The sequence below is a fragment of the Larus michahellis genome, chromosome 1 (genome assembly GCF_964199755.1).
Source record: "Larus michahellis chromosome 1, bLarMic1.1, whole genome shotgun sequence".
NCBI lineage: Eukaryota > Metazoa > Chordata > Aves > Charadriiformes > Laridae > Larus > Larus michahellis.
The window spans coordinates 91,597,537-91,624,131 of NC_133896.1; the positions used below are offsets into that span (position 1 = coordinate 91,597,537).

A 26,595-nucleotide genomic window follows, 5' to 3' on the forward strand; every position below is an offset into this window, starting at 1 on the left:
CTGGGGGGGGATCGTCTCTGCCGCAGCACCGGCGCTCACGCCCCAGGAGGCCGGAGGGCCCCAGCGATGCAGAGGGCAGGCAGAAACCGGGGGGGGTATTTCGACTTTTATTTTGTCCCTGGTGTATTTTGGCATGTAAAGGGCACACAAGGGGGAAGGGGGACACACACACACGCACACCCCCACGCCCACCCACCCTGCTCGTGGCCCACCTGGTTGCCCACCCTGCGCCCCACAGGCTGGGCAGGAGAAACGCTGCCCCCCGCCCACCCCTACACAAGCCACAGGTACACACAAGCCCCCTCCTCCCCTCCGGGACAGCTAGGAGGTGGCATCATCCCACCACGCAGGTGGCCTCATCCCCCCAAGCAGCGAAGCACTAGGGCTGTGTGTCACACGGGGGTGGGGACAGTGAGGACATTTCCTACAGAAACAGACATTCCCCACCCCCCCATCCCCCCCCTCCCGACCCCCTTCACTCATGTCCAGTCTTTTAGTCAGGGGACTCTTGTCTCCACGTGTGTCTCCACGGAGAAGGGACCAGTGGGGAAAGAGGAAGGCCCTCTGAGAAGGACCCTGCTCTCATCCTCACGGCCCCCACCCTCTTCCCCCCCCAGTGTCTTCAGCCCACTCTGCCCCCACCACACACAGCGAGAGGATGTTCTAGCTGGGGATCCGCTGGTAGAAGTAGATGTAGCCCAGATCCTTGGGGGGCTTCTCAGAAGCACAGACTTTCTGGTCATTGTAGATCACCCACCTGCAACAGACAGAAGGGGGGAGCTCAGGGACACTGTTCCGTAGCCAAGACATGACTTGATGCTCCTTGCCTACTCTCATCCCCGACCCCCCAAGTCCTCTGAAGAAAGGGGGGAGGACAGTGATCTAAAGCTGTACCTCAGATCCCCCTTACGCTGTGAAATCCTTCTTACCTGCCCTCTTTCTTGATGTGACAAACGTAGTGTCCGCACATAGTCGAAGTGCCCATGTGGCTGATGAAGGCAAACAGCTGATATTCTTGAGAGAAGGAGGGAAGAGAGGAGCGGTCAGGGAAAGGCAGGCATCTTACCCCAAAACACCCTGTGCAAGGCCCTCTCTAGAAAAGGATCCCTGAAGGAGCCTCTGCTGGGTTGTAATTTAGAAGTGGGTCTGTGAGGATGTGGTCTCAAGGCCAAACAGGAAAGGCCAAATCTCAAGGCCAAACAGGGAAACAGGAGATGGTAACCGCCACTTGGCCTTCTCTCTTCCAACTGCTGATTTGGCCCACGGGTGCCGGGTGGCTAACAGCAGGGATTCCCCCTCCCTGTGGTACCCAGCAGCGCGGCACTGATTCTGCACAGAGACTGCAACCTGGTTGTTCAATGGGAACAGAAAACCATCCCAGGACGACTGGGAGAAAGAAGCACAGCCCTTCCCGTCTTTCACCTGACTCTGCCTCTCTCTTACCAGCTTCCAGGTGACCCCCAGCCCGACATTGCCATCCCTCTCCTTTTCCTCCCTGCTTCCAGCTCAACAACCAGACCGGCTCTGTGGCAGGTACTACTGCATGGATTAGGGAGGACAAAGCCATGTAGAGTTTGCAGCCCCAAATCAATATTCCTACTGCTTGGAACTCACTTCCAGGCCCATCGCGCACTTTAGGACCCACAGGGACAGATTCAGAGATGGACTCCGCTGCCGAGCGCCCCTCTGAGATATCCATAGCAGCTTCTGCATCAAGGTCATCAATGTGACTGAAGATCCAATCCACAGCACGCTCCAGACTGTTATTCTGGAAGGAAGAAAAGAAGACTGTGAACTTAGGAATGCCTGCTCCTGAGACTATCCTTTCCCTCTGACATCAGCCATGCCTCTCACCGTGGCTCTAAGCGCTTTCATAGCCTGGTCCCGGGAGAAGCCCATGGAGACAATGGTGGCCACGCTGTCTTCTGAAGGAGGGTCTGGGCAGGCAATAGTTGATCCTGGTCCACTGGATCCAGGGAGAACTAACGGGTTAGCAAAGTCTGCAGCAGGAAACAGCACACACCTCAGAGCAGTTAGATCTCTCCAAAAGGGATAGTCTGGGGTCCCAACTACTTCAGCTTCGCACCACAGCAGTGGGACAGGAAGTACAATGGCCCAGGGGCAATAAGCTTCACCACGGCCACGTGGTCTCATACCTGGATCATCCATATGTGACATGACCCAGTTCATGGCAGCCTCAACCCCGCTGTTCCCTGTGTAATACACGGCTTTGCGGCAGGCATCCATGGGAAAGCCCATCTCCACTAGCTGGATAATCACCGACTCATCCAGCATGGGTGCTGTGGGAAAACAGAGATTAGAGCCACCCACTCCCACCCAGCCCTGCCTGCTCCATTTTTTGCAGTGTCACACAGGCCCTCCAGCCACCATCTCCTGGCTTTGTTTCACGCAAGTTGTGTCCCTCTGCTCTTTTCATCCTTTGCTACCTGTCGTCTTCAGAAGCGCAGTCTCACACACAGGCACCCCGGGGAATGAAAGGATTCAACTCACGAACTCAGGAGCACACTGGCTCTTCCCTAGCTTCCAAACCCCACCTCCCACTGTGTTTTGTGAAAATAAAATACCTCTACCAGTTAAATTTTGTATAAATCCCCAGCTCTGGCCCCCTTTAATTGCACTAGACATGCCACCTCCCCGTCTTCCGTGAAACAGGAATCAAGAAGGTCCCTTGCATAACACCCTTGCATAACGGGCGCGCAAGGGAGGGAGACGGCATTCGCTGACAGAGGGACAGGGAAAGGCCGAGCAGGTGGGAAACCACTAGCACAGGAGACAAGACAAGGAGAGCAAGGAGATGAGTCAGGCATCAGGAAGAGAGGAGGAGAATCACTAACATGTCGGAGAGGAGAAGTGAGGGGAGCAGAAGGAGTCGTCGTCCTCGTTGCCATAGAACCCCAGGCTACCTTTGGGCTCGTCTGGTGTCACCAGTGGGGGTGCGATGTCTGGCATTTCTTCTTCTCCGTCTTGCAGCCCTGTTCCCTGCAGTGCAGAGATGTCCAGCTCCTCTGGCATTTCAATGGAGACGTCTGCAAGACACAGTCTTGCTCAGCCTCCCCGTTGGGGCAGAAACAAAGGACTCGGTTGGGAGATCTAAAAGGGAATGTCCCTGGGGATGCAATACTCTACAGTCTGCAGCTCCTTTTGGGGTAGTTTGCAGTAATGACCGCAATACCCACATATGACACCAAATACCTATATGCTCCGTACTTCTCATCCTTCTTACCAAGCTTTTTGGGCACCCAGTCCAGACCGAAAGTGAATTTCTTGATCTGGATCACCAGATAATCCGGGAAAGAGGCGAACCGTGTTGTTCTGAAAGAGACAAATAATACTTATAAATACTTTGTCAGCAATGATCGAGGGCACCTAGCGGATTCGAGACATCAGCGAGTAGGGTGGAGGCATGTCCTACGGGGGGGATACCCAGCTCTGTGCAGCCCTCCTACGCTGAGCTGAAAGCTCTTCAAACACAGAACTATTTCTAAAGCAGGTGCTCTGACCAGATGAGACAGAATGAAGCATGTACGAAAACTTGGGGGGATGAGGAAAAACAGTACGTGTTCTCTACCCTCCAATCCTGTATTTTACAAGCCTCCTCAGCTTTTAACTAAAAGTCTAACCCTTGAGGAATGCAGAAAAAATAACATCTTTTATTAGACCAACAGACACAGCTGCAGGAACTGACAAGCTTTCAAGCACGAGAGCACTTCTTTGGATACAAAGCAAATGCAGTGAATTTTAAGCTAACTGAATTTGATTGAACATTATTTAGTTAGACACTTTGAGAGAGAGGGTGTCTGGAATCTATGAAACAGGGGGGAATGTTTGTGAAAGGAGAAGCAGCAGTAAGAAAGACAGATACTTATTACCGGGGGATAATTGTAACATGCCATAAAATTAATTTAAGCAACGGTACATCTTCAATCCTAATTCTTACAAAGTGTTTGAACACAACTCACTACTTAAAAGCAGAACAAAATGTTACTTTTCAATATGACTGTGTGACTGACTGTTTGTTTACAGTAGCTATTGCTTAATGATAGAATATTTGTTGGAAAACTATTTCCAGTTCTTTGAGGATTGCTCTTTCATTGCAGGACGGTCAGTAGCAGCCCAGCAGGAAGCCGCATAAGTTTGTAATCTTCTCACTACACCTTTGCACTGTCGCATGCGCTGCAGGCAGCCAGAAAAATGAAAACTGTTTTTTAAACCTTGCTATTAGCATTTAAGTTAGCGTTCTTTAAAATAACACACGTCTGTTGCACTCAGTGTTTTGCTCAAACTTTTATAGCTAAAAACTTCCTTTAAAGAATTTTTAGAGACCAAGCAAGACCAGTGTCACCACACTGTCAGTACTGATTTTAAAGGTGAATTTTGAAATTAGAATAAAAGCTGTTAGTTTTCTGGAATATCACTGTATTTTTGTAGTCCCTCAGCAACTGAAATCTGACAGTAAGGGTTTCACTAGCACTGCTCTTCTGCTCACTGTGATCCCTTGGGGGCAATGACTCCAGCACCGACAGACTGGTTCCCTCTCTGCTTCAATGTTCTGTGGGTCCAGGCTGTGGGGGACTACAAAGCTTTGGTCACGCTTCTTCCCCAAGCAACCGAAAGAAGGCCCCAAAGATGCAGCTATTGCCTGTTCGTCATAGCCTAGCGGGTAACTCGCACACACTCACTTGAGAGCCACAGACTTGGCCTGCAAGGCTGTGCTCCAGAAATCGTCCACCTGCTCTGGAGCTCCATAGGCTTCTAGGCAGGAGCTGAAAGGCACCTTGGCTCGCACCAGCTCGGGCAGTGGCTGCTTCTCCTCCTCTGCCTGCCGCTTCTTCTCCTCATATTCCAGTAGTTCATCTAGAGAATAAAGCAGAGGAGTCAAGGACCACCCCTAGGTACCCACAAAGCAACTGCGTAAGCTACACGCAGAGGCAGAATAGGCCTGTAGAGGCCATCAAGAATGGAGCACAAAGTGGACGATGTCTTCCAGAGCACTGGTTCTGCTACTGCAGTCCTATTTTGCTGTTGAATCACAGCCCAGCTTGTGGCGTCAGAGGGAAAGGTTCTAGAGGGACATCATCGTGTCACACCACCTCTGAAGAAATCAGCCCGATCCCACAAAAGCAGGTGAAGGATCGATCTGGCTTCAGAAACGGCAAAGCCAGTCCTTGAGGAAGTCCCTTTCTCATTTAAGGAGTTTTGTAATAAAAGTACAACATCCAAACATAATGTTTGCTACTGTTCTGGCCTTGGCACATTACTGACCTTTGTTGAGTGCAGCGTCCATGGGCACGGGCAGCTGCATGATATAGTCCACACGCTGGGTATATTTCACCTTTTCTGTGGCCAGGCACTTCAGCTTCTCCTCCACCAGAAAGCGGAAGACCTCATTAGGATTCTCCGAGCTGCGGCAGTTCCTCTGGAGAGATTAGAAGGATAGGTGTAACATCAGAATGGCAGAACCACGTATCTGCAGTAGCAGCGGTTCCACAGAGGACACGGCTAAAGAGTATTCACTTCTGTACCCAGTCCACTGGAAAAGACAGCAAAGACTAAACTAGAGCCAACTTCTGTACCCCAGGAACCCATGCCATTCCTGCTCCTAAAGACGAAAATTTACATCTCCGGCCGTGCATTCCCAAAAGATATTCCTCCAAGGAATCCGCCCTGAAAACATGGCCAAGCATCTCTCCTTCTCTGCTCCCACAGCTGCTGGCTGGCCCATTTCTCTGTGTTCTCTCCCTCCCTCTGCTCCGATTGCCAGCTTCTCACCTCCGCTCCTCACCCCCTGCTCTGGGGAGGAAACAAAGCTGGGCTTTTCCATGATTTGACAGACAGACTCAACCATTACCTCCACCATGTTGATGAAGTGCAGAAAGAATTCCTGGGCGTCCTGCTGTCGGTTAGTGGAAAATTCTGGGTGCCCTTTTCCAATGAGGGACTTAAACATGCGTGGAGCAATGCCATTTTGCATACCCTGCAAATAACAAGGTGGAAGAGGAAGGTGGTCACAATTTGCTAACCATGCATGTACCACGCTACTCTTAGCCATGCTTTTCTTCAGGTGACAGGGCCCTGGAACGATCCCCAGGACATGTCTTCAGAAAGGGTTCTCTCTTCATCCCCATGTAACGCACAAAATCCTTCATGCAACACACACATCATGAGGATGCCGTATCCAATTTTCACCTTCTGATCGGGCTGCTGTTCCCCATCTGCAGAAGCTGGCTTTGAATACTCCCCAGAAAGCAGTCCGTGGCCCAATTTGGCTCTGGAACGATGAAGAAGTCACTGTTAGCATCACAAAGGTTTCTGCAATCCCACATACTCCAGGAGCCACATCAACCCATCCAGCTTTAACACCGCCATGGACTGCCAGTCTCACAGAGATCGGCTTTCTCTGCTGCGCCAGCCAAGATCATCTTATCTTGGTCTGCGTGAGACATCATTGACTTGAAAGTTACTAGGACTTCTGGGCACCAATCTGAACCATTGCTTGCACGGTGGGGAGAACATAAAGGAACAGCTTCCTTTGCCCCACAGAAGGACAGCTGGTGCTGAGCCATACAGCAGCTGCGTAACAGCCAAACTAAGCCGCAGCCTGAGATGGGTAAAGTAGGAGTGTATCAGCTGCACTGACTGTGCAGGAGACAACAGGGCAGAGTGAAATTGTCTGAGCCAGAAATAGCATTGCTGCGAGCAGACTGATCACATTTTCCCAGAGGAAAGATCAAGAATGAGCACGTGAGGCACTTAATGGACAAAAGTAACATTCAGCGATTTTCTCCTATGCTCAGACCCTCCCTACTCTTCCACCCCACTGCAGTCCTTCCCCATCACTGTTGCCATTTCTCTGGAACCAAACCCTACCAATTCCTCCCTTTGCCCAGGCAAAAATCTTTCTGGCTGTCCCAACTTAATCCCCTCCTCAGTGAACACCTCACCCCAGGCCGTCCAAATTTAGAATCCTCCCTTACCGCTGAACTCCCTTCCACAAATGCCACCTTCCGTTCCTCCACCCAAAACTTCCATATACTGCTTTGCTGGTGTAGAGCAGATGTAGCACGGAATTAATGCATTTAAAATGCAACACCCTCCCAAATCTTGTGTTCCTTTTTCCATATATTCTCCTGCTGTTGCAGGAAGCCTCTTTAAGTATATATAAATTAGCCACTGAGAATAAAGTTGCCTAAATCTACGTATTTCTTTGCTCTTAGCCATCTCTCTCCGTTGCAGAGAGCAAGTACCTCTTTGCTGTTACGCAGATAGAATATGCCTACCAGAAATCCCCCTGTGGTAACAGATGGTACTGCGTTCCCCACATAACACATTTAAGAGCCTCTCATGAACAGTGAGGTGCACCCTCTCCTCTCCATCTAGGGCATTCAGCTGAACTTTCTTGGCTTAGATCCTTATTGATCACTGAGGATCGGTGTCTCTGGCGATGGACACAGAAACAGAGAGGCGAGGCTCGAGGGAGAAACCTGCAGCAAAGCACTCTGTAGCAGCGCAGAGGGGACGCACCCAGGCAGCCTCAGCCTTCCTTCTCTCACCAAAACTCTACGTACACTTGTGTGCTGAAGTCCTGTGTGGGGTCCGAGGGTGCACTTTGGAATATCTTCTCCAGCTTGTCCACATACCTGCAAAGCAAAGCGGAGCAATCTAAGGGATGTACGGGTTCATCTAGTAAAGACACAATTCTGAGCCTGACTACTGTAACAGAAGCTCCCAGGTCCAGGAGACCTTTGGACTGATCCCAGGCTAATGGAAAGGAATGATTAAGCTCACTTACTTTCTCTGGAAGTCTGGGATACTGAAAAGCACCTGCATCACGGAATTGAGGTAGCAACTGTTGCCCAGGTTCCGGATACCAGTGTACCCAGGCCCATAGAGGGGCTTGAGCTGCACACCAGACTCCTGGATGAGCTCCCACTCCCCAATGCGCTGGTTCATGTCTATTTCCAGTTCTGTCATTGTCTTGTCTGTCTGTGGAGGGAAAGAACAGGGAAAACCCTCAAAGAAGACTCAAGGGAACGTCAGAGGTGTAAAAAGTGCAATACTGTAGAGAAACATAAAGTCAAATCCATTCTGTTTTATTAAATTAGAAGAGGAGGAAGGTACAAGTATTGTTTTCAAATATCTGAATACCTGGGACAGAAAGAAGAATGGTAATAGACATGGGAGAAATCTGAACCTGGTATAAAGGGGCATGGAAATCACATACTAACATTGAATCCAGGGAACAAAGCTCATCACCTGGGAACGTCCCTGCCCGCAGTACTGATGCAAAACCCCGAGGAAATAAACTTAAGAGACGGGAAAGAAAGGCAAAAAAGGCAACGAAAGAGGCAGACAAGATAACTCTGCCTGACCAAAACCAGGGTTTCTTGACCAGGAATGGTTCTGCATAGCCACAGAATGATGGAATCCAGCTAAGACACCTCAGACTTGCTTCTCTCTCCCTTTGGACTACCCCCCTCCCCGCCTCACCTTCTGCATCTTGAGCATGTCAATCCCAAAGTGAGCAAGGTGTTCTGCCAGGTTGGGATCCAACACCATGTCATCTTCATCATAGGAGTAGACATCTACACAGGAACACGGAGGAAAAGGAGAGACTTATAATGGCCTATGATCTAACATTCACTGCTGGATGAAGAGAACAGTTTTCAGAAATCCGAGTTTTGACTAACTGAGCAGTTGGGGTTCCTCTCCTTTCTCAGGAGAGCAGCATGACAGACAGAATATTGAGGTCCTCCAAAACATGTGACAAGACAAACACCTTTGTCATTGATCAAGGTACAGATGCGCATGTATGTCTGCAGTGAGGAAAGTGGGTTACTGTGCCATATACTCTCTACTCAGGCTTTGCACACCAAATTCTTTGATAAACGTCCCACCACAGAAAATAAGATGGCAACCTGGATAACTTTGCTAAAACCCTCCAAATTAGAAGGGAGGGGAGGAGGAAGGCAAGGTTTTATCAGTTGGTTCTTTGCCCGTCACAGGATGCAGGTCAGAGTGGGAAAGTTCACGATAAGATGACACTGAATGTTCCAGATCATAAGATGGGCAACACCAGCCTAATTCCAGGAAATCCTCCCTGACTTCCCTTGTCAGACACCACAGTCAGCCTGACTGGTGTCTGACGTCTCTAACCCTCACAGGATCCCCCTTCTCACCAGCCCCATCAGGAGTAATTGTTCCCAGTTTCACAGCCAGCGGGTAGCCAGTTTCCCGATAATGCTCGACTGCATGATTGTTGCCACCACTGCCATCAAAATAACGCCGACCACAGAGGATGGCTCCATCCGTCATGTTCAGCCACAGGTTCTCCCTCATGTCACACTTGCTGCACTTCCAGCCACTATTGACAAGACAGAGAAAAAGAGATTAGGGTGAAAACCTTTGGATTCTATCTCCCAAGCCCTCTCCATTACTACGTACTGACTATAGCATAAGCAATCTCATTTCTCTTTTACTTCAGAACACCGAGCATCCTGGAATACCTTACTTTGACATTTCCCCTGAATTTACTATAACAAGGCACACTCAGACACCCACAAAAGAAGTCTCATCTGCTGCTGCAGTACAGGAAAGGAGAAGGTGGTGATGGGGGTGGGTCTGGGATACAGAGCGATACAGCTAGTTTCAGTACTACGCTCACCATGGTGGGATGCGGACATCATTCTGAAGTTGGTGCAGGGAGAAAGCGTGTTTGGAAACACGTCGAACCTCCCCATCCCAAGCCTGCACCTCCTGCTTCCGTGATGCTGAATCTGCTGTCAGGATGGCCTCGACCGCACTGGCAATCTGGAATTAGGACAGCACGAAAAAAAAAATGAAGGGCAGAAGGAAAGAAGCTTCCAGTGCCACAACACCCCACATTTAGGCTCAGATCGGCAAATCAGTTGTGCTAGGGCAGCATTCAGGAGCCTCAGCCACAAGCCAGGACTCCACAATATAAAGCACTGTATAAGTCCAGAACAATCCTGCTTACTGCAAGCTGAGACTTCACAGCCGCTCTGCAGGATCCCTTTTACAGGACAGCAGTTGCTTCTCTGCAAGGGCGCATTGCCTCCCTACCCATAGAAAACACAGCTCTCCATGCAAACATACCCTGTCTCTGACCATGTCTGGTAGTCCCTCCAGCCCATCACGAGGAATATCCAAATGCTCTGGGAAAATTACTATTTTTACATCTTCGTCATATTCAAACTTTTCCTCTGTGATGTCAAATCCACCTTCTACACCTACAGGAAGAAATTGTGTTAACAGGTAAAACCAAATAGCTTGCAAAGCTTCTTTACCCATAGCTTACATGAAGTAAGACACCATGACTAAGGCAAAGCTCCAGATCAATGATCCACGATTTTTCTTCCATTTCTGGACTCCAAAGTTTCTGCTGGCAGTGTGGACTTCACAGTAGCAAATATAAGCCTAGTGACAATAGGTCTGCTTTTCCCAGCTCTTTTTACAGATGCTTAGAAGGAATCTCCAGACCCTGACCACAACCAGAAAAAATACCCTCTCTAAAGAGACACTGGCCAGAACAGAGTCATGATAAAGCACTGCTGTTCATCCTTCATAGTACATCCAAGACGATGAATGGAGATGTGCATGAGGGGATCATATTCTAATCCTGTGCAAATGTCTAGCCTACCAGCATCTTTAAGAAGCCGGGCTCTGCTTCTCGGCTATTCCAGGAAGGACAGTTCAGAGCCCTGAACTTAAGCAAGGAGAATCAGGAGTTCCTCTGAAACCAGAACATCTAGAATTACAGAAAATGTCTTAGCAAAGATACAGTGCTTGTAGTTTCTCATGCCCGCTTAGCCATGCTTTCCAGAGATTGCAACAGAAATGGGAGTTTCATACATAACAGGTTATTTGCCAGGTGTCAAGAGTCATGATGGGTGCTCAGCAAAAACATCTGCAGTGGAGGGAACAGTTTCTGATTTATGCAGAGATTCAGGAAAAAACCTTGGCCTTTCCTGTTCTCCAAGAGTTCACACCTTAGATCCCAGAAGGAAACAGGCAGAAGACACACATTGCTTACTAGCAGCCTTAACTCCCTATGTTTTTTTTTTAACTGAATTTCCTTTATTTCTTTAAAAGTGACTGCAATAGATCTCTGAAAATCTGTGGCAGCAACAGATGGGAATACGAGAAGGGAATAGGAGTTTTTGCTGTTTAATGCCTCAGCCTCAAGAACCCTGTGTGCAACATGGTTGTGATAACCATTACTGCATTTAGTTAAAACATAAATACCCAGTTCCCACAATATCTCCCACAACTCTCCCCTCAAATACCTACATTTTTTAGACTATGCACAAACTGCCACGTATGAATGCAGATGCTGCAAGCCAGAGTGATTTAAGAAACACCTGAAAACAGTCACCAGCATCATGCAACGACATACCCAGATAATCCTCTCCTGTGCCTCTTCAGCACATCCCAGAGAGATCTCCTGCCATCGCTTCATAGAGTAAAGCAATACCCAATCCCTCAGGGGCTTTACACAGGGTATTACACGATTTCTGAACTCTAAAACAGACTGATGAAGTTCCCTAGGGTGGCTATATGAACCTGCTGAAGCTCCAGATGAGGAAGAGGGTCTTCAGCCAGCAGACTGCCTCCTAGCCCTTTTGCCCCCATACATAGCCAACAGCTTGCCATGCAGGTACACCGCCTCCCTCTCCATGGCTGCATCTAAGTGCCACAAACTCCAAAAGTCGTCCAACCAACATGCGGGCATGGGAAGCAAGCGCTACAGAATTATTTACCATGGAGGGGGAAGCTGAGGTACAGAGAGATCAAGGGCTACATTTTGCAGCCAATGACATCTTGCTCCTACTCTTTCTAGTACCTTTAAAAATCTCCTGTGTCAGGATTAGCTAAACCAACACGGTTTAGCTAAAAGAAAGGAAAAAAATAAATCTCTCTCCTGAATTTAAGATCGCTGCATCAACCACAGGGCTAATACAATCTTTTATTTTCGCCCACTCCATTCACACCACTAAACTGTTATCAGAGGCAGCTATTTGCTGACCCAGGTACAACACTTGTCTCAAGACTTTCATAGAACTGAGGATGCAGAAGTAACTCATGATGCAGATCGGGCTTTATCTCTGCAAAAGCAGCATAATCATATATATGAAAGCACTGTCTATCTGAAGAAACGTAGATTCTAGTCTCAATTTTGCTAGAAGTGACCTTTGGGACTCCATTCACCTCACCATAACAACAGGCAGCAGCTGAAAGTCTTAATGTTGGTGTTTGCACTGTGGCAGCAGCAGAGTCAACAGACGTCTGCCACACAATGGCACAGACAGGGAAAAAGTGAGCAAAAAGCAAGACGTCCACGTTCCAGGTTCTGGATTTCCCTCTAGCGGTCAGCTCCCAGCAGCCAAGAACCTGTTACTGCTAAAAAATGTTCCAATGCTCTGCTTTATAGAACTCCATAATGGTTCAGAAATTACTAGGCGAGACTGCTCCAAATAAGCAGCATGTTCATTGATTTCCATGACAGCCTTTGCAGCCGGTGCAAGACAGTAATGGAATACCAGCCCTGTTCTTCTAAAAAAGGGCTTGGCTTTTATATTTTAATGTTCACACGTATTTCCTCCAGTATCAGCCTTGTATTCCAAATAACTATTGAGCACAAAATGTTAATACAGCATTTACCAGTAATTTCTTCCCCATCTACACAAATAACACCAGTTCAATATCTGAGAAGTTTAAAAAATAGTTTTTCTACCAGAAACTTCAAACTTACTTTTCTCAGACTTACACATTTTCTCAAACTTACTCCAGCCCCACACATCCATATTAAGCAACAGCCCCACGCTGGTTATACCCACCCCAAGCTGAGTCAGGCATAGAGAGTTAAGAGAGGATGCAAAACGTTTACCTACAGAAAACATGATGCAACTTTGAATACAGCACAAAACTACCACCTCAACACCTGTTTTGCTGAAACTGCCCACCTAAGACACAATAGAAAACACGAAGTCTGAATTCAGTCAGGGATACTAGGTTCAACTAGTGCAGAAGAGGAAAGGGAAAAGCAACGTGCCACGAAGCCGGGCAGCTCCAAAGGACTGGCCCAAAACAACAAAGGCGATATCATACACAAATGCTTTCTTACCAATAGCCAAGCGAGTTGGTTTCTTCCGTGGGGGGTCCCCAGCACTCGTGTTGGTGTCTTCTTCCTTCTATTTCATTGAGAAGAAATAGGGAAATTAGAGTTAGGGGGACAGGCAAGCTGTGGCAAGCCCTAAGGACTGAAATTAAGCTACTCTAAAACCAGAAAGTGGCAGAAATAGCATCGGCAACCCATACAACAATTTAGCATAAGCAGAGCTGAAGAACTGGTGTACCTCAATTCACCAAGAAAAACACAAGTTACATTTGAGGAGAGAAAACTGTATCTGATTGAATACAGAGACACATACCAGCTCTCAATTTCAAAACAAGTTTGATTGTATGTATTTTTATTTTTTACCGGTTTACGTGTTCTTTTGAGGTGCAGGTAGACCCGTTGGCCTGTTTTCTGATAGTGCTTTTCCACATATTGCTTCCCAAAGCCCAGGAACGTGTTCATGCAGATATACAAGCCGCCATCTGACTCCTGGCAGGAAGGAGAGATAAAAACTGAAGGGAGATGGTAAAGAATGCCATTCCAGCAGCTAGGACAGACACAGACTTACCTCTAGGAACACTATTCACTAGTCATTAAATCATGGCTACAGCTCATTCCTACGTACCAGTCACTTATTAGCTAGTCTGAAATAAGCCGGCAAGCCCCAGTCTGGCTGTCCCAGAAGAACAGGTACTCCTGTCAAGATGACGTATTTGAAAACCTCTTTGCCTGTTCATTTACGGCAGGATGCTACTGAATCAGGAAAGCCTGAGCGAGATTCCTCAGAAGCTTATTTCGCAAAAAGTCCTTATCATGCACAGTTCACACGTTCAGACTGCGGTACAATCAGGACCAACAAAACCGTGCCACCCTGTCTACAAGAGTAACTCCCAGTGCCATAGGGAACTCTGCCAAACTACAGTGTGAGGAAGGTTAGCAGACCACTGTTTATTTTTGCTGCTGTGTTCAAAAGCTTGTGAGTGCTCCGAGACGGATACAGAATGAGCCCTCCTCATCCCACAAGCACCCAGAAAACGCCACGCTCACTCAGCAGACATACTCGTTTTAAACTGAGGAGGCAAGGAACCCAAGTGCAGGGGCAGGAAAAGAGGCAAACCAGCAAGAAGGCCTCAGCCTGCTTCCCAACATGAACCAGCTGGGACAGCGTCAGGGCGGGGAGCACATGGACAGGCATCACCGTGGGGCTCAGGAAGGGAAAGAGGGCAGGGCTGCCGTGTGCTCCTTTCTCCAAGGACCCGTATCTTCCAGCTGCAGCCCATTTCTTCAGGTGGCCCGGGGCACAGCCTGGACGGGCGCCTGCGGAGGTGGCCAAGGGGGGCACCTCGCCCTCCTGCCGCCTGGGCCTCCCCAGGTCCGCCTAGGCCAGGCGGGGATAGGGAGGGAGGAGCAGGGTTGCCGGCGGGGTGGAGACGGCCGGAGAAGGGACCACTGCCATCTTAATGACACAGCACCGACTCGCCCCTCCGCCTGCCCAGCCACACCACGCGGTGAGGCCGAGAGGGGCAGCTCAGACCCGGGCAGGGCGGGACCCCCGGCCCGCAGCCCCCGCCGCCGCCAAGGGCCGGGCCCGAGGCACGCCCCGACCCCACACCGGACTACAAGTCCCGGCAGCGGAGGGTGATGTCGGGGGGCACCCGCTCTCCAGGAAAGCGGAGCCGAAGGGGGCGAGCAACCTGCCCACGCCCGCTCCAGTCCCAGAACTACAGCCCCCATCGCGCCGGGGCGGCCGGGCGGGGCGCGGCGCGGAGCACGCCGGGCGCTGTAGTCCCCGGGGGCCCCGCGCTCCGCCCGGCCTTGGGCCGGCCCGGCCGCCGGGGAACCACAAGTCCCATGGCGCCCCGCGCGGGCGGCGCCCCCGGCGGGCGGGTGGGCCGGGAGCGGGCCGGGGCAGGGGGTTCAGGCCGGCGGGGCGGGCGAGCAGGCGGGCCGGCGGCAGGGCGGGCTTACCGGCGTGTCAAAGGAAAAGGCGCACTCGTCCTTGTGGACCCGGTCGCCGGCCTTGGGCACCCGGATGGACGGCAACACCGAGAGCAGCGCCTCGCTCAGCTCCGCCATGACAGCGGCTCACTGCGGCACCGCCCACGGCGCCCCACCCTAACCAATCAGAGCCCAGCTTGGTCAGGCGGGCTCTGGCCAATCCCGCGCCGCAGGGGCGCGCCGGCAGCGAGGCTGAGGGCAGGGCCGGCGGGCAACGCCCGGATGGCTGGCCCAATCGCAGCCGGTCTTCTGCCTGTACGGGGGGCGGTGCCGGGCTCCTCGGCCAATAGAGCGGGGAGAAGGCGGGGACCTCCCCGAAGATTGACAGCGGGCGGGCGAGGCGGGACGTGCCAGGCGGGGGCTGCGCATCCCCGCCGTAGACCGGGGGGGCGGGGCGAGAGGGGCTGGCCCCGCCTCCGCGCGGGGGCCAATGGGGCGGTGTCGCCCGTTGCGCGGGAGATTTGAATCGCGGTCGGCCGGTGGGGCGGGGCAAGTAGCGCGGCCGGGCGACCGCCGCCGCCATGGGGGTCTCCGGCAGCGCCCCGGCTACCCCCACCGCCCCCCATAACAAGCACCTGGCGCACCTCCGCGACCCCCGCTCGCCCAGCGCCGGCATCCTGCGGACGCCCATCGAGGTAGGAGTCCTCCTTCCCCTCCTGCCGGCCGGTCTCGGCGGCCACGGTCCGCCGCCCCTACGCCTGCTCTCTCCCGCAGGTGGTGAGCTCCCCGGTGGGTAGCCCGCAGCCCGCCCCCGCTGAGCCGGCGGCGGGCACCGGCCAGGACCGGGACCCGCGCTCGCCCACGCCCGGTATCTCCCGCACGCCCATGAGAGCCGTCTCGAGTGGTGAGTGAGGCCGCGGGAGGGGTGGGCTGCCCGGCCTAGCCCGGCGGCTCACCCCGACCTCCATCCATCCCCGGCAGACAGCGTGGACCACCTGGTGAAGCAGCTCAGCGAAGCCTTTGGGGCTGAGGCCGCTCCCCCCGAGCCGGCGGCAGTGGAGGAGCCGGCCCGGCGGAGCCCCCCGCCTCCGGCCGCCGCCTCGGGGGAAGAAGCGGAGAGGCCACCTTCACCCTCTCCCAGCGCGGCCCCGGCTCGGCCAGCCCGCGTTGCTGGGCCTGGCTTCTCCTCGGGTAAGTGGTTGGTATGGGGAGTAACGTACCCGCAGCCCCCCGGGCCTGGTAGCAACACCCTGTGGTGCCTCTGCCTTCTCCAGCCTTGCTTCCTTACGGACACTTTGTCCATTCCCTGCTCCGGTCAGCTGCCTCCCACAGCCTCGGGTAGCCCGGCCTTGGGGCTCTGCAGCTGGCAGATGGGAGGCTCCTTTGGGAACTGTCCTTCTATCTAAGGTATAAGGTCTCTGGAAAACCTTATAGCAGCCTTCCGGTACCTGAAGGAGGCCTACAAGACAGCTGGAGAGGGACTTGTTACAAAGGCATGTAGTGATAGGATGAGGGGTAATGGCTTCAAACTGGAAGAGGGTAGATTTAGGTTAGATATCAGGAAGAAATTTTTCACTACGAGGGTGGTGAGGCACTGGAACAGGTTGCCCAGGGAAGCTGTGGGTGCCCCATCCCTGGAAGTGTTCCAGGCCAGGCTGGATGGGGCTTTGAGCAGCCTGGTCTAGTGGGAGGTGTCCCTGCCCATGGCAGGGGGGGTTGGAACTAGATGAGTGTTAAGGTCTTTTCCAACCCAAACCATTCTAGGATTCAAACTGTTTTCTGTCTGGAGTTGAAAAATTACATTTTCAATCGGTAGTCAAAATCAAGAGGTAAACGTACCTCTTGAAGAGGTAAATGTCAGCTCTTCCGCTCTCTGAGACAGGCGTGTAATTGAGGAGGCCTATTCAGTGGGGGCTTGGTGTTTCTCCTTGGGAAGAGCTGGGAAGCACTTGTAAGTGCTATGAGTGAGTGGTGCTGAGAGCCTTTAATATAGATCATGTTTCAGAAAACTCTGTGCTGAGCATCTCTCCTATGAGGAGAGGCTGAGAGCTGGAACTGTTCAGCCTGGAGGAGAGAAGGCTCAGGGGCATCCTATTAGTATGTGTAAACACCTGAAGGGAGGGTGTAAGGAAGGGAGAGCCAGGGTCTTCTCAGCGGTGCCTAGTGAGAGACCAGAGGCAATGGGCACAAACTGTAACACGGGAGACTTCCTCTTAACATCAGTAAACACTTTTTTTCACAGTGAGGATGACCAAGCACTGGAGCGGGTTGCCCAGAGAGGTCACAGAGTCTCCATTCTTGGGGATATTCAAAAGCTATTTGGACATGGTCGTAGGCAACTGGTTCTAGGTGGCCCTGCTGGAGCAAGTCCCTTCCAGAAGTCCCTTCCAACCTCAACCTTTCTGTGATCCCTTTACCTGGAAGTCCTTGGGTAACAATCTTTGCTGTGCAAGGCAAGCAAGCTAGATCATGAAGGCCAGGACACATTTAAAATCCAGGACCCTGTACTCCTGTCATGACAAACTGACATGTTTCCTTCTGTCACTAGGGAGCAAGCCTGTAAGACGCAAGACCAACAACAAAATCATGGCAACATCTGGTGGAACTGGCCGCTCTCCCCTCAGCATCCTCCAAGATGATAATTCCCCCAGTGCTCCTGCACCTCGCCAGGTAAAGCTTATTGATTCATACTCTGGGAGGGAGAATGGGCTGAAAAAAACCCCACAAATCCTTCAATGCTGTATTTTGTAGGGCCCCAGTTTAGAACTGTGGCCTCCTAGGCCTGTAGAGCCTAGTAACTTCAGAAGTATTTTTCTGTGGTTCAGTTCTGTCCCTGGATGCCTCCAAGTCTTGTTCAATGTCTGTATCTTTGGCCTTATGATGATATTGCCCATTTCAATGCATCCTTTCTCTTCAGGCCGTAGAAAGAAGTCCATCGCTCTTAGATACTTTCATAAGAGAGCCAAAGACGAATGGCCTGAAAATGGGCTACATGTTCCACTGAGAACTAACTAACCCTCAATTAGGTTGTGTTTTACACTGTATGTTTGGGGTTGTTTGTTTTTTTTTTTAATTTCTCTAGGGTAAGAGGCATGTCTTGGGAGAGAACCTTGGGGAGAAGAAGGAAGTGACAATGGATCTAAGCAGGAGTGTCAAATCTGGGAACTGTGCTTGGAGTAACTTGAACAAAGAGAACCAACAGTGTCCTTTTGTGGAGAACTAGATATTTGCTTTTTGAAGATCTTGCTGTAATTTACTTCTATGTTTTGAGAGTCTTCTAGGGGTGAGAAATCCTGCAACAGACTGAAACTCCAGACTTGTGGTCGCTCTTCTCGCCTATCCCTGTTGGGGAAAGAGCACACTATCTCTCTTTGTGTGTCTTATGTACAGTACAGACTTTGGCTCTTCTATTGTATATCATCTGTATTGACTTACTGTAGAGTTTTTACCTGTAGCGAATAAATTTATATAAACATTAGTTGACTGTATCTGTGTCCTGATAGGACAGTAGGAGTCCCCTGCTTGCCCAGTGCAATGTTTTCTTTGGGGACAAGGATTCAGGGACAAATAGTTCAACCTTCCATTAGCCCTAAAACTCTGATGTCCCCTGCCTGTAACGTGCCACCATAGACCTGTGCTGAGGAGGGTCTGACCCTGAACCCACGTACTACACAGTGGGCTGGGAAGCTGCAGCTCTGTGCAGGAGACTGATGTATCTATCTAGTGTCCCTTCTGGAGTTCTGCTGCATCTACGCTGCCCTGAAACTAATGTATACAAAGCTCTGCAGCCTATTGTAAGGGTCTGGCATGAGGGTGAGGTCCAAAATAGGTTGAGATAGTATGGTGTGTTAATGTCTTTACCTTCTGTTGATAAGTCACTACAACCTCTTCTCTTCTAAAACATACATGAGGAACACCCCACCCTGGGGCCTTTGAGGTAGAGCAAGGCCTGCAGATGAGATGTTCTCCGGATGGGGTCGGTAGGCAGTATTCACAGGAGGAGAGTTAGGTTTACAGTAGCTCATTGTGATGCTGGAAAGAACACAGCCTGCAGTGCTTGTGTGAAGCTTTCTTTATTTGCCTGGGCTATGAAGAACTAGAACAGACTTGAAAACAGGGGTTGATGGCTACTGGGTCAACAGGGTCACCACACAATGCAGGGGTGATGCAAAAAAGAGAAGGAACAGCAAGAAGCAGACAATAAGGAAGAATAAATATAATATTCCCTGGTGTTCTGGCAGGGGCTGCCTTTCCCCCATTTATGCATAGATAAGACTTGAGCTAAGCCTTCCCCAGTGGAAAATGAGCCCAGTTTACATTAGCTTTTTGATTGAGGTTGCGTGATAAGGAATCTCAAATTCAGTGCGTCTCTGAGGCTGTCTGCAGGGGTATAGGACAGCTGTGCAGAGAAGCTAGGTGGAGTTAAATCATGGGCAGAGCTTAGTCTGGGATAGAGGTGTTTGAGGAGGGGTCCTCCGAAGGATGGGTGTCAATGTGGGTGGAGGTGTTTGATGGGAGGTGTGGGGTGTCTGAACTGTGCTGTAAACTCCTGAGACATAACAATTAGTGCTTCGTAGGTCTTCAAGCCCGCTGGAAGCTGCTGGGCCTCTTTAGAGGTGGAGAGAAGGGCCAGTGTGTATGTGTGCTCCTGCTCCCCAGCTCCCCCTGCTCCCCCTCCCCAACCTTTCCTTTCTCTTTCACTCTAGGAGACCCCTACAAGTGACCTGTGTCTAGAGACAAGGGGGAGTGGTAGGTAGGCGTTTCTGTTGTGCTCAGCTGACGATGTTCTTTGCATGGGCTCGGGCTGTGGGCCTTGCTTCCGCTGCTCTTTCCCTCTCTGCTGCCATCCTCAGTTCCAAATCTTGAGGAAGCTGTCCCAGGAGCCGGTGGCAACGGCCATGCCGTCTGCCGTCACCCCCAGGCAGCTCACTCTGTTGTCATGGCCAGAAAGGATTCCTGTTGGGCGGGGGGGAAAGAAGAAAGGTCAGGAAAAAGAAGTGGGTCTTGGGAGAGATGAAGGGGTTGACCACACTGAGGACACGCATCGCAGGCTGCGTACCTACACCCCTGTGTATCGCGCTGTCTGCTCTTACACAATGTGTTACAATCAGGCTAATAAGAACAAACTTGTGGAAGAACATTTGTGCATGGCATACAACCACCACCCACGGGACTGGCCAAAGAACAATGTTCTTGGGAAGATCTGGCTAGTTGAATCCTCATACAACTGCTTTCACCCTGGAGCGATGGTGGGACTAAGGGTGGCGTCCTTGATAAGACTGAGAAATAGCATTGGTGGGTGTGTTATAAGTTTTCAGAGGCTAGAGGCCACATCTGAAAGAAAAATGGTATTCTGTATATGACTATGACAGAGTATCCAAAGGTGTTGGATGGAAGCCCAGGTCCACGCTCAGCTTGGTGCTTGGTGGCCAAGTGGCACTGTAAGTAGATGGAACTGGCAAAGGGCAGAGGCTAGGAGAAAGTAGGAAATACTATTGGTGCTTGTGAGCAGTTTTAGCTAACAGGAACCTTAATGATCTTTTCCCCCTTGAAACAATGCTGTTTAAAGGCTTGACTTCCTTAACGTGAGAAACAATAGTTCTTCTACACCAAAGAGATTTGTACTAGTTATGTTGTGCTCCTTAAGTGCGAGGAAGCTTTGTTGGGTTTCAGTCAGTATATGATGTGTCCCGTTTAGAAAAAATAAAGGCCTTTTCCTTGCCTTGGTAGGGACAGAAGTCCTTGCAGGGAATGAAAGAGGGACCTCCAGGAGCCACTCACCCACACGCTCTGCTTTCAGGGAGTCCCAGATGTTGCAGTTGAAGTCATCGTATCCAGCAAGCAAGAGGCGCCCACTGCGAGAGAAGGCGACTGATGTAATTCCGCAGATAATGCTCTCGTGGGAGTACACTATGAGCTCCTGGTCTGCCCGGAGGTCAAAGAGACGGCAGGTGGCATCATCTGAGCCGGTGCAGATGGCTTCACCATTAGGGAAGAACTGAGGAGGGCACACACCAGATTTTAATCAGGCTTACAGATTTCCTCAACTCTTCACCTCTCTCCTAACCATCAGGAAGCCATGGAGGTAGGAAAACCCAGTGGGACAAGACACTGGATCATAAAAGTTGAAGGGGGAGATTGATGCTTCTCCTAAGACCTAATAAACCCCTTCCACCTTGAGAAAGCCAGTGACCTAGGGGCTAGAGCTATTGCAAGATGTCCCGGTGCTTGAGGAAGGATTATTGTCTCTTTAACTCCAATTGTTAGTTCGGGGCTTGACAAGATGGAGTGTGGCATGATACAGAGCTACGAGAGCCTTCCTCTGTCTGATCCTCATACCCCAACCTTCTCATACACACCCCTTTTCTGTGTCCCAGCTCTGAGGAGCAAAAAAGAGCTCCTCAGCAGCAGGTATGGCAGAAAGCCATATGGCTGGCAAGGTAGCCATGGGACAGGTGAGAAAAGCTGTGCTAATTGAAGTCAGCGGAGGGTGGCTCAAGCAGCAGACATTGCGGGAAGCTGGCAGACTCATTTGGTTGGCCACATGGGATTAAACTGACATGTTTCTTGTCCTGCCACCTCTAGGGTTCTGGTTTGAATCCTTGTCGGTGAGGGGGATACTTGCCCCCAAATGTCTGTGCTGCCTCCTGTGAAGATTTCATCTCCAGAAGGTCTCCCTGTGATCCCAGGTTCCCACCTCTGCTGTCTGTAGCTGACCAAGACCCTCAGCTGAGTTAGGTGTTCCTGCTGCCTCACTTGTGTCTTGCGCGAGGGCTTCTGGAGCATGCCTGAGCCATGGTTCCCAGCAGCTGCTATGAGCAAAGCTGCACCAGCACCTGTGTTAGGGTGCTGAGCTCCACATACCACTGCTGAGTCCAAGCAGTGCTTTGAGTTAGACCTAGAAGCTTTGGGGCCCCAGTTCCCAGGAAGAGCCAGCCTCCAAACTTCAGTGAACTCAGGCCCTTCCTCCTGCTTCAGGCTGGATCATGGGCCCAAGGTCTCTTGTGACCCTTGTTCCCCACATGACACTGACAGCTTCTTTCAACCTTGTCCCAAGACCCTGTTTCAGAGTTGGTCCACCCTCTGTTTTCCTTGCCTTCCCACCACCGTGCGGGCAGCATACATACGCAGATGGCGTTGATATCGGACTCGTGCCCTGAGAAGGTCTGACGGCAGGTGCCCTCCCGCACATCCCACAGTTTGGCAGTAGCGTCACAGGCCCCAGAGATGAAGAGTTTGAAGTCTGGGGAGACGGCCAAGCTCATACAGTCTCCGGTGTGACCCAGGAACACAGTCTTCTGCTGCCCTGTCTCAATGTCCCAGAGTGCGCTGTGGGAGAGGAGAGAAGTTCTCAGAGCCAACCCAGGCAGGACAGATCTACAGCTGGGTTGAAGAGATGTCCCACTCACAAACAAAAGGAGGGAAGTCATGGGCCTGGCCACAGCATGGGAAAACGGGCCAGAGTATGGCTGGAGCCAGCTGCATACAACAGGAGATATCTTCACAGCTGCTGCTGGTCATACCTTTTGCCAAAGCAGCGTTAGACTAAAGCTGGGGGTCTGTGAGGTTTGGCCGTATTTCTATAGCCATATTGAATGGAATACTGAGAGGAGGTAAGAGGGACCCACGGGCAAACAGCTGGAAAAGGTCTGCTGTATCCACACTTGTAGCATGCACGGGACGTGTTCACCGGGATCCCACGTTACAGCCAAACAAGCCCCGTGTAACCTTGATCTCTGATGGAAATGCCACATCCTGACTCATCCTCAGTCAAGAGGTTCTTCCAAAGCAAGTGTTGGGATGGGATGGGGGTGAATAATGTCTTGGCGCTGCTCAAAGTCACAGCACAGCAAGACCTGAGAGCCAGGAACCAAAGGATCCAGGCACTGGCTTTGCAGGTGTCTCTTGCACAGCAGGCAAGACTAGAGAAGTGGAGCACGTATGTGAGCTCCACATAAATTCACAATGTTTTCTGTTCTGGGATGAATAACACTGTGCTTTGTGAGAGCTGACAACACGATCCGTACTGCTTCACTGATAGACCTGCATCTTGACCTGACCTCCACTGGGAAAAGAAGCACCTGTTCTGCCAAGGGAAGGGAGAACGAATCTGGCTTCCTAAGGTGCTTTCTGTGGCCTCCCCGTGTAGAAGCAGTTTGTCCTTAGGTAGTGGATTGCTGCAGAGCAAAAGGACTGCCCTTGCTGATGTGTGATGTGCCTCTAAGAGCCAGAGGTGCATCGTGTCACTAGGATGCAGAAGATAACACTCACCATGTCGTATCTCCAGAGCTAGTCACAATATTGTTGTCATCAAGAAATCGGCAGCAGGAGAGGTAACCTGGGAAGTGGGAACAAGCAAACGTGAGAAGCAGGGCAGGGCTAGAAGGATGAGATTTGGAAGCAGAGGGCACCCAGGGTGCAGGCAAGCAGGCAGCACACACACCTGTATGGGCTGAGAGCTCCCGGCTCACTTTGACGTTGCCTTCACGAGTCTTGAGGTTGTAGATGGAGCACATGTTGTCAAGGCCCCCACAGGCCACAAAATTGCCTGAGGGGGCATAGGCACAGGTCATGACCCAGGAAGAACGCAAAGGGATGGCATGAACCTGGGAGGAGAAGAAACCACGTTGGGGCTCTGGCAGCAGAGAGAGCAGGGCAAGGACAGTAGCTCTGAGGGGACCCACTCCAGCATCCCGGTTTGCCGCAGCCGTCTGACTCCTACCTTGTTGGTTGTGTATGTGTCCCACACAATCAGTTTCCCATCTTGTGAGGCACTGACCAGAAGTCTGTGAGAGAGGAACAAGACCATGTTAGTAGCTCTCTTCCCATCAGAGCCTTCTTGCCCTTCACGCCCACGTGCTGCCCTGCACCCAGCAGGCCAGCTGCATCCCTCTCACTTGGAGTCCGTGGACCAGTGCATGGCGTAGATCTTGGCCAGGTGCCCACGCAGGGTCCTTCGGGTCCGCATCTGGATGCGGCCAACAACCTCCACTCCAGACACAATCTGAGGAAAGAGTGGGGAGGGGGACAAAGAATTAATCTTGGATTGGCAGGAGCTTTACGGTTCCCCACATCTCTGCCCTCCTAACTCTGATTCCCAACTGGAGAGAGTCCCCCTTGGAGTGGTGCTCACTGACCCCACACACAGAGTCACCCTCCCAGCCTGTCCTGTCCCTTACCTGAGCAAGTGTTGTGTCTGCGCAGGCTTTCCGGGCATCCTGGAGAAGAGACGGAGCAGATGAGACAGAAAAGAAGCCACATGATGAAGGCAATGGCAAGTGAAATTCAGGGGCATGGCCTGGGGGCTTCTAGAAGCAGGAACTGTGGCTTTGCTGGGTTTGGATTGTGGCCAGCACAGGGGGATCCTGGTCTGTAACTAGGGCATCTCGTCACCAGTCAGACATCAGGAAGGTGAGACAAAAGCTGCTCAGCACCCAGTTCCCCATGCAACACCCTTTCCATGGATCCTCCCGCCTGGCAGAACACCAGCTGCCTCCCAGGCAGAGAAGCTCCTGGGGACATAGTACACTTTTTGGCCCCCTGCAGACACAATGCCGGTGGCCACTTCCTTCTCACTATTGTAGTGTCCTCTCTTCTCTCCCTTCCCACCCTGCTCTTCCCCCCACCATGCTATGAAGATCTCCATTAGCACTTAAAGGGCTGTGCGGAACTGCAGGGGGCTCCAAGGATCTAGATGGAGAAAGTTCAACTCCAAGCTGTGACTGAGGAAAAGAACTTAGACACGGGGGGGGTAGACGTCTCTCAGCAGTTTCATGACTGTTGCCAGCATTACCGCAATCTGCTTCTTCAGCTGCTCAGCCTCCTGCTTCATCTGCTCCATTTCCCCCATCTTTCTGACCTAGGGGTGGCTCCTCCACGTGGGGCAGCCTTGATTCTGGGGAAACAAATCAAAGGAAAAAGGTGTGAGGTAGAAAGGCAGAATATGACTGCTCGGTTATGCAAATGTAGGCATCTCTGATAAAGGCTTAGCAACAATTTCTTGGCTGAATACTTGGTAATGCTGTGCTGTATCTGGTCAAAGCCCCCCTTAGGATTTGGGAAGATTGTCCTGGGGCCCCATCAAAGGTCCATTTGGTCTTGTATCCTCCTTACATGTACACTGGGAACCTGAAGACCTCCAGAGCCTCTTGCTGAGGTTCTGGACACGCTTGTCCCCTCACCTCTTTATTTTTCATCTCTTCATTCCAAGCACTACTGTGCCCTGGGTCCTCTTCATCAGGTTCTCCCTCTCCATGGCCAAGCTGTTCATCTCAGCTCCAGGAGGAGGAAACTTTATGGGGGGAGCCCAGTGGCTATTTCCCATCGTTTATCCTAGGCAAAGCATCACCAGGCAGTGCCCACCAACTCTTTGACCATCAAGGAAATCTGGGGGCTGTCAAGGGGCTCTGTCAGGGTTCCCTCCTAGTTTCCCATTTGAAAAAAAAAAAAAAGAAAAAAGAAAAAAAGAAAAAAAAAGGAGGGGAAGGGGGAATGCCTAGGGAAGGATCTAAGAACAACATAAGCAAATAGTGGTATTTCTCCTACTTTCCTAGCCCCAGGTTTTCACTGACATCCAAAGCTAGAAGCAGCATTACTGTACGCAAGTCCTTGATTGACTTCTCTTCTATGCATTTGTCCACACAATTTTTCTGCCCATGTCAAAGTTTGACATCCTCAGTACCCCATGGTGACGACTTCCACAGCTTAGTGGCAGGCTCTGCAAAGAAATCCCTGGTTCTGTTACTCCTCAATGGCACTAGTTCCACTTGGTGGTCCTAGCTTTTGAGTTGGAAGAATCAGTGAATAACTATTTTCTATTCACCTCAGCATCATTCGCTATTTTATAGATCTTTGTCATATCCGTCTTCATCCATCTCTTTTCCGGACTGCAGAGCACACTTAGTCATTCCTCCCATGTAAGCTGTTACATCCTGTTACTTCTGTTGTTCTCCAAGACCTTTTCAGTTATTTACAGAGTATAGATGATATGTTTTTGCAGAGAGAGCAGTGAACCAGAACTGTAATCCATATTCAAGATGCAGGTACACCATACGATTATACAGCATCTCTGTTTGGTTCTCTCTTTCTTGTTACGTGCGCTTAAAACTTCACCAGTGATTCTAGTATCTCCCACTCTTGTAGGCAAACCTGGTCTTTAATTGCTTTAATCTTTCTCCTGGGTAGGTGTCCAGATGTGCTCCAGGTGTTGTTCATCATTAGAACCAGCGCTTTGCCCCAAGGCCAAGAAATACTACAGCAGCACCTGCAGAATTTCTCCTAGTCCCTGTGGGTCACGTCACCTCCATCCCCTTCTGGCCTGTTGCCTGAAGGCCTCATTTTTTCCAGCCAACACGGCTTTGGGTTCTTCCATGCTAGGTTTCTCTCTTGCTGTGGGCAACCACATGCAGATGGCTCCCAAGTCCCACCTTTGCGTGCTGCTTCATAGAGCTCTTTGGGTTTCCTTCCAGGATCCCTTCCCCTGAATGTCTCTGTGGCTTTCC

At 51.0% G+C, this 26,595-nt stretch overlaps 3 protein-coding genes across 4 annotated transcripts; 1 reads left to right on the plus strand and 2 right to left on the minus strand.

Annotated features, from left to right (window-relative positions):
* Positions 1 to 86: 86 nt before the first annotated feature.
* Positions 87 to 15,266, minus strand: USP5 (ubiquitin specific peptidase 5). 2 transcript variants are annotated; one of them, XM_074592175.1, is made up of 20 exons: positions 15,125 to 15,266; positions 13,520 to 13,645; positions 13,163 to 13,229; positions 10,135 to 10,268; positions 9,683 to 9,828; positions 9,198 to 9,382; positions 8,509 to 8,603; positions 7,811 to 8,004; positions 7,587 to 7,658; positions 6,208 to 6,289; positions 5,870 to 5,995; positions 5,284 to 5,437; positions 4,701 to 4,875; positions 3,245 to 3,333; positions 2,925 to 3,047; positions 2,157 to 2,300; positions 1,855 to 2,000; positions 1,615 to 1,768; positions 930 to 1,014; positions 87 to 757 (listed from the first exon to the last, which is right to left on the minus strand). In XM_074592175.1, the coding sequence occupies exons 1-20, from the start codon at positions 15,230 to 15,232 to the stop codon at positions 664 to 666; spliced, it is 2,499 nt and encodes an 832-aa protein (XP_074448276.1). In that variant the 5' UTR covers positions 15,233 to 15,266; the 3' UTR covers positions 87 to 663. The 2 variants fall into 2 exon arrangements, with proteins under 2 accessions (XP_074448276.1, XP_074448266.1); XM_074592165.1 differs by having other exon boundaries at positions 2,856 to 3,047.
* A 356-nt stretch (positions 15,267 to 15,622) lies between these two features.
* Positions 15,623 to 18,572, plus strand: CDCA3 (cell division cycle associated 3). Its single transcript, XM_074592312.1, has 5 exons — positions 15,623 to 15,789; positions 15,869 to 15,998; positions 16,076 to 16,285; positions 17,643 to 17,764; positions 18,177 to 18,572. Exons 1-5 carry the CDS (start codon positions 15,676 to 15,678, stop codon positions 18,315 to 18,317), a joined length of 717 nt encoding a protein of 238 aa, XP_074448413.1. The 5' UTR covers positions 15,623 to 15,675; the 3' UTR covers positions 18,318 to 18,572.
* A 1,371-nt stretch (positions 18,573 to 19,943) lies between these two features.
* GNB3 (G protein subunit beta 3) lies at positions 19,944 to 24,970 on the minus strand. Its single transcript, XM_074592279.1, has 9 exons — positions 24,888 to 24,970; positions 24,274 to 24,312; positions 23,992 to 24,098; positions 23,817 to 23,880; positions 23,538 to 23,700; positions 23,366 to 23,432; positions 22,222 to 22,423; positions 20,876 to 21,092; positions 19,944 to 20,050 (listed from the first exon to the last, which is right to left on the minus strand). The coding sequence occupies exons 1-9, from the start codon at positions 24,942 to 24,944 to the stop codon at positions 19,944 to 19,946; spliced, it is 1,023 nt and encodes a 340-aa protein (XP_074448380.1). The 5' UTR covers positions 24,945 to 24,970.
* Between the last annotated feature and the right edge of the window lie 1,625 nt (positions 24,971 to 26,595).

Bases quoted from the DNA above. Each gene is read 5' to 3' on its own strand.
- USP5 (XM_074592165.1), bottom strand. From the start codon at position 15,232: ATGGCGGAGCTGAGCGAGGCGCTGCTCTCGGTGTTGCCGTCCATCCGG. The intron at 9,383-9,682 runs GTGAGCGTAGTA...TCTTGTCAATAG, and splicing joins GATGTCCGCATCCCACCATG to TGGCTGGAAGTGCAGCAAGT. The intron at 7,659-7,810 runs GTAAGTGAGCTT...TTTGCTTTGCAG, and splicing joins ATCCCAGACTTCCAGAGAAA to GTATGTGGACAAGCTGGAGA.
- CDCA3 (XM_074592312.1), top strand. From the start codon at position 15,676: ATGGGGGTCTCCGGCAGCGCCCCGGCTACCCCCACCGCCCCCCATAAC. The intron at 16,286-17,642 runs GTAAGTGGTTGG...TTCTGTCACTAG, and splicing joins TGGGCCTGGCTTCTCCTCGG to GGAGCAAGCCTGTAAGACGC. The intron at 17,765-18,176 runs GTAAAGCTTATT...TAATTTCTCTAG, and splicing joins GTGCTCCTGCACCTCGCCAG to GGTAAGAGGCATGTCTTGGG.
- GNB3 (XM_074592279.1), bottom strand. From the start codon at position 24,944: ATGGGGGAAATGGAGCAGATGAAGCAGGAGGCTGAGCAGCTGAAGAAG. The intron at 23,433-23,537 runs GTGTGTGTGCTG...CCCACTTCCCAG, and splicing joins GGAGCTCTCAGCCCATACAG to GTTACCTCTCCTGCTGCCGA. The intron at 21,093-22,221 runs GTATGTATGCTG...TGCCCTCCTCAG, and splicing joins CCGATATCAACGCCATCTGC to TTCTTCCCTAATGGTGAAGC.